Source organism: Petromyzon marinus, chromosome 72 (assembly GCF_048934315.1).
Source record: "Petromyzon marinus isolate PM22_M1 ecotype Great Lakes invasive population chromosome 72, UKy_Petmar_22M1.pri1.0, whole genome shotgun sequence".
Classification (NCBI taxonomy): Eukaryota; Metazoa; Chordata; class Hyperoartia; order Petromyzontiformes; family Petromyzontidae; genus Petromyzon; species Petromyzon marinus.
In genome coordinates, this window is record NC_133738.1 from 3490168 (window position 1) to 3497261 (window position 7094).

The 7094-nt window shown below is 52.8% G+C and overlaps 1 protein-coding gene across 1 annotated transcript in view; it reads right to left on the bottom strand.

Annotated features, from left to right (window-relative positions):
* Positions 1–6083, bottom strand: part of LOC116957311 (sterol regulatory element-binding protein 1-like) — an 83767-nt gene extending 77684 nt beyond the window's left edge. The window contains exons 1-2 of the mRNA XM_076055666.1: positions 5783–6083; positions 2355–2566 (exon numbers count right to left, since the gene is read on the bottom strand). Of these exons, the coding sequence (XP_075911781.1) occupies positions 2355–2566; positions 5783–5813 (243 nt within the window). The 5' untranslated portion in view covers positions 5814–6083. The remainder of the gene's footprint in view (positions 1–2354; positions 2567–5782) is intronic.
* Between the last annotated feature and the right edge of the window lie 1011 nt (positions 6084–7094).

The following is a 7094-nucleotide window of genomic DNA, read 5'->3' on the forward strand; positions in this document are numbered from 1 at the left end:
CATCACCATCATCATCACCATCATCATCACCAGCATCATCATCAGCATCATCATCATCACCATCATCAGCATCATCATCATCATCAGCATCACCACCACCACCATCACCACCACCATCAGCATCATCACCACCACCACCATCACCACCACCATCAGCATCATCACCACGATCAGCATCACCACCATCATCAGCATCATCATCAGCGTCATCATCATCACCACCATCATCACCACCACCACCATCAGCATCACCACCAGCATCAGCATCACCACCATCACCAGCAGAGAAGGTGATGATAGTGATGTTGGTGGTGGTGGTGGTGACGATGATGTTGTTGTTGGTGGTGACGATGATGGTGGTGGTGACGATGATGGTGGTGGTGGTGATGATGGTGATGATGATGGTGGTGATAGTGGTGGTGGTGGTGATGATAGTGGTGGTGGTGGTGGTGATAGTGGTGGTGGTGGTGGTGATAGTGGTGGTGGTGATGATGATGTTGGTGGTGGTGACAATGATAGTGGTGGTGGTGATCGCGGTGATGATGATGATATTGGTGGTGAATGCAGTGATGATGATGATGATGTTGGTGGTGGTGGTGATGATGAAAGTGGTGGTGACAACGATGATGATGATGATGATGTTGGTGGTGGTGACGATAATAGTGATGGTGGTGGTGGTGACGATGATGTTGGTGGTGGTGGTGACGATCATAGTGGTTGATGATGACGATGATGTTGGTGGTGGTGGTGGTGGTGATGATGATGGTGGTGGTGGTGACGATGATGGTGGTGATGGTGGTGATGATAGTGGTGGTGGTGGTGATGGCGGTGATGATGAAGATGACGATGATGGTGGTGGTGATGATGATGATAGTGGTGGTGGTGATGGTGGTGATGATAGTGGTGGTGGTGATGGTGGTGATGATAGTGGTGGTGGTGATGGCGGTGATGATGAAGATGACGATGATGGTGGTGGTGATGATGATAGTGGTGGTGGTGATGGTGGTGATGATGGTGGTGGTGATGGCGGTGATGATGAAGATGACGATGATAGTGGTGGAGGTGGTGACGATGATAATGGTGGTGATGGCGATGATGATAACGATGATCGTGGTGGTGTTGGTGGTGACGATGATGATGATGTTGTTGGTGGTGACGATGATGATGATGATGTTGTTGTTGGTGGTGACGATGATAGTAGTTGATGATGGTGGTGGTGACGATGATGGTGGTGGTGGTGAAGATAATGATGTTGTTGGTGGTGATGGTGACGATCATAGTGGTGGTGTTGGTGGTGACGATGATGATGAAGATGATGATGGTGTTGGTGGTGACGATGATGATGAAGATGATGATGTTGTTGGTGGTGACGATGATGATGAAGATGTTGTTGGTGGTGACGATGATGATGATGAAGATGATGATGTTGTTGGTGGTGACGATGATAGTGGTAGTGATGGCGATGATGATGATGATGACGATGATCGTGGTGGTGTAGGTGGTGACGATGACGATGATGATGTTGGTGGTGACGATGATGATGATGATGATGTTGTTGGTGGTGACGATGATGATGAAGATGATCGTGGTGGTGTAGGTGGTGATGATGATGATGTTGTTGGTGGTGACGATGATGATGAAGATGATGATGTTGTTGTTGTTGGTGGTGACGATGATGATGAAGATGTTGCTGGTGGTGACGATGATGATGAAGATGATGATGATGTTGTTGGTGGTGACGATGATGATGAAGATGATCGTGGTGGTGTAGGTGGTGATGATGATGATGTTGTTGGTGGTGACGATGATGATGAAGATGATGATGTTGGTGGTGACGATGATGATGATGATGATGATGTTGTTGGTGGTGACGATGATGATGATGATGTTGTTGGTGGTGACGATGATGATGATGTTGTTGGTGGTGACGATGATGATGATGATGAAGAAGATGATGATGTTGTTGGTGGTGATGATGATAGTGGTTGATGATGTTGTTGGTGGTGACGATGATGATGATGATGATGATGTTGTTGGTGGTGACGATGATGATGATGATGTTGTTGTTGGTGGTGACGATGACGATGATGATGTTGGTGGTGGTGACGATGTTGACGATGATGAAGATGATGATGTTGTTGTTGTTGGTGGTGACGATGATAGTAGTTGATGATGGTGGTGGTGACGATGATGATGATGATGTTGTTGGTGGTGACGATGATGATGAAGATGATGATGTTGTTGATGGTGACGATGTTGACGATGATGAAGATGATGATGATGTTGGTGTTGGTGGTGACGATGTTGCCGACGAGGGCGTTGACGCCGGCACTGACGCCGGCCAGCGAGCTCACCCTCGCCATGTCTGCCTCGGCCTGCCTCCGGTGCCTCCAGTAGAGCGTCGCCCCGGCTGAGGAGGGAGCCACGACCGGACCGCCGCCCAGCAGCAAGGCGGCAAGCACCAGCAGCGCCAACACGGCGTTCAGCAGCGCCAACACCGCACCACGACACCACCACCACCACCACGCTGGTGGTGGCGGTGGGGAGAGGGAATCATCCTGGGCGTCTGGCGGGAGACGCGGAGAGGTGGAGGAGCAAACATCACAAACACCATCACCATCACTACCAATATCACAAACATCATCACCATCATCACCATCATCACAAACACCACAAACATCACAAACACCATCACCATCACCACCATCATCACCATCATCACCATCACAAACACTATCACCATCACAAACACCGCACCACGACACCACCACCACCACCACCGCGCTGCTGGTGGCGGTGGTGGTGTCGGTGGTGGTGGTGGGGAGAGAGAATCATCCTGGGCGTCTGGCGGGAGACGCGGAAAGGTGGAGGAGCAAACAGCACAAACATCACAAACATCACCATCATCACCATCACTACCAACATCACAAACACCATCACCATCATCACCATTACAAACACCATCACAAACACCATCACAAACACCACGACACCACCACCACCACGTTGGTGGTGGTGGTGGGGAGAGAGAATCCTCCTGGGCGTCTGGCGGGAGACGCGGAGAGGTGGAAGAGCAAACAACACAAACACCACCATCACCATCATCACCATCACAAACACCATCATCATCATCACCATCATCACTACCAACATCACAAACACCATCACAAACACCACGACACCACCACCACCACCACGCTGGTGGTGGTGGTGGGGAGAGAGAATCCTCCTGGGCGTCTGGCGGGAGACGCGGAGAGGTGGAAGAGCAAACAACACAAACACCACCATCACCATCATCACCATCACAAACACCATCATCATCATCATCACCATCATCACTACCAACATCACAAACACCATCACAAACACCAACACCAACACCACCATCACCATTATCACAAACACCATCATCACCATCACAAACACCACGACACCACCACCACCACCACCACGCTGGTGGTGGTGGTGGGGAGAGAGACTCCTCCTGGGCGTCTGGCGGGAGACGCGGAGAGGTGGAGGAGCAAACATCACAAACACCACCATCACCATCATCACCATCACAAACACCAACACAAACACCAACACAAACACTACCATCACCATCATCACCATCACAAACACCAACACAAACACTACCATCACCATCATCACCATCACAAACACCATCACCATCATCACCATCACCACTACCATCATCATCATCACAAACACCAACACCACCATCACCATCATCACAAACACCATCACCACCATCACAAACACCACGACACCACCACCACCACCACGCTGGTGGTGTCGGTGGGGAGAGAGAATCCTCCTGGGCGTCTGGCGGAAGACGCGGAGAGGTGGAGGAGCAAACATCACAAACACCATCACCACTACCAACATCATCATCACCATCACAAACACCATCATCATCAAAAACACCATCACCATCATCACAAACACCATCACCATCACTACTACCTACAGCATCACAAACACCATCACCATCAGCATCATCACTACCAGCATCACAAACACCATCACAAACACCATCACCATCATCATCACTACCAACATCACAAACACCATCACCATCGCAAATACCATCACCATCACAAACACCACCATCACCATCATCACAAACACATCACCATCACTACTACCACTACCATCACAAACACCATCACCATCACTACTACCACTACCACCACCATCACAAACACCATCATCACTACCAGCATCACAAACACCATCACCATCATCACCATCACAAACACCACCATCACAAACACCATCACCATCATCACCATCATCCCTACTACCACCATCACAAACACCATCATCACAAACACCATCACCACCACCATCACCATCATCACTACTACCACCATCACAACACCATCATCACAAACACCAACACCACCATCACCACCATCATCACCATCATCACTACTACCACCATCACAAACACCATCATCACAAACACCATCAACACCATCATCACCATTATCATCACTACTACCACCATCACAAACACCATCATCACAAACACCAACACCACCATCACCACCATCATCACCATCATCACTACTACCACCATCACAAACACCACCATCACAAACACCAACACCATCACCACCATCACCACCACCACCATCATCACTACCACCACCATCACAAACACCACCATCACAAACACCAACACCATCACCACCATCATCACCATCATCACTACTACCACCATCACAAACACCATCATCACAAACACCATCAACACCATCATCACCATTATCATCACTACTACCACCATCACAAACACCATCATCACAAACACCAACACCACCATCACCACCATCATCACCATCATCACTACTACCACCATCACAAACACCACCATCACAAACACCAACACCATCACCACCATCACCACCACCACCACCATCATCACTACCACCACCATCACAAACACCAACACCATCACCACCATCACCACCACCACCATCATCACTACTACCACCATCACAAACACCACCATCACAAACACCAACACCATCACCACCATCATCACCATCACCACTACTACCACCATCACAAACACCACCATCACAAACACCAACACCATCACCACCATCATCACCATCATCACTACTACCACCATCACAAACACCACCATCACAAACACCAACACCACCATCACCATCATCACCATCATCACTACTACCACCATCACAAACACCATCATCACAAACACCAACACCACCATCACCATCATCACTACTACCACCATCACAAACACCATCATCACAAACACCAACACCACCATCACCACCATCATCACCATCATCACTACTACCACCATCACAAACACCACCATCACAAACACCAACACCATCACCACCATCACCACCACCACCACCATCATCACTACTACCACCATCACAAACACCATCATCACAAACACCAACACCACCATCACCACCATCATCACCATCATCACTACTAGCACCATCACAAACACCATCACCACCACCACCACCACGGGGTAGGGAGGAGACACTGAGAGGGGGATGAGGAGAGGGAGGTTGCAGTAGTTGCGATGGTTGCAGTGGTTGCGATGGTTGCAGTAGTTGCGATGGTTGTGGTGGTTGCAGTAGTTGCGATGGTTGCAGTAGTTGCGATGGTTGTGGTGGTTGCAGTAGTTGTGGTGATTGCGATGGTTGCGTGCGATTGCGTGCGACGATTGCGTCGATTGCGACGATTGCGATGGTTGCGGTGGTTGCGGTGGTTGCGTGAGAACCTGAGTGGGCATTGAGAATGCTGCGTCCCATCAGCGCCTGCTGAGCCTGCAGCGGTTGCAGCTGTGGTTGCAGCGGTTGCGATGGTTGCAGCTGTGGTTGCAGCTGTGGTTGCGATGGTTGCAGCTGTGGTTGCAGCTGTGGTTGCAGTGGTTGCAGTGGTTGCTGTGGTTGCAGCTGTGGCTGCTGTGTGAGGTATGAGAGTGGGTTGACGACGAGGCACAGGAGGGCGGCCAGGCAGAGCAGCAGGCGGGGGCGGTCACGCAGAGGGGGAGAAGACCGCCTCAGCAGTGACGACGACGCCTGGGGGGTCACGTGGGGGGGGGGGGAGAGTCACGTGGGGGGGGGTCACGTGGGGGGGTCACGTGGGAGGGGGGTCACGTGGGAGGAGGAGGAGGGCGGCCAGGCAGAGCAGCAGGCGGGGGCGGTCACGCAGCGGGGGAGAAGACCGCCTCAGCAGTGACGACGACGCCTGGGGGGTCACGTGGGGGGGGGAGAGAGTCACGTGGGGGGGGGGAGAGAGTCACGTGGGGGAGAGAGTCACGTGGGGGGGAGAGTCACGTGGGGAGGGGTCACGTGGGGGGGGAGAGTCACGTGGGGGGAGAGTCACGTGGGGGAGAGAGTCACGTGGGGGGGAGAGTCACGTGGGGGGAGAGTCACGTGGGGAGGGGTCACGTGGGGAGAGAGTCACATGGGGGGAGAGTCACGTGGGGGAGAGAGTCACGTGGGGGGGAGAGTCACGTGGGGGGAGAGTCACGTGGGGGAGAGAGTCACGTGGGGGGGAGAGTCACGTGGGGAGGGGTCACGTGGGGGAGAGAGTCACATGGGGGGAGAGTCACGTGGGGGGAGAGAGTCACGTGGGGGGGGGAGTCACATGGGGGGGAGAGAGTCACGTGGGGGGGAGAGTCACATGGGGGGGAGAGAGTCACGTGGGGGGGAGAGTCACGTGGGGGGGAGAGTCACATGGGGGGGAGAGAGTCACATGGGGGGGAGAGTCACATGGGGGGGAGAGAGTCACGTGGGGGGAGAGTCACATGGGGGGGAGAGAGTCACGTGGGGGGGGAGAGTCACATGGGGGGGAGAGTCACATGGGGGGGAGAGTCACATGGGGGGGAGAGTCACATGGGGGGGAGTGGAGAGAGTCACGTGGGGGGGGAGAGTCACGTGGGGGGGAGAGTCACATGGTGGGGGAGAGTCACGTGGGGGGGGTCACATGGGGGGGGGAGAGTCACGTGGGGGGGGGAGAGTCACGTGGGGAGGAGAGTCACATGGGGGGGAGAGTCACGTGGGGGGGGAGAGTCACGTGGGGGGGAG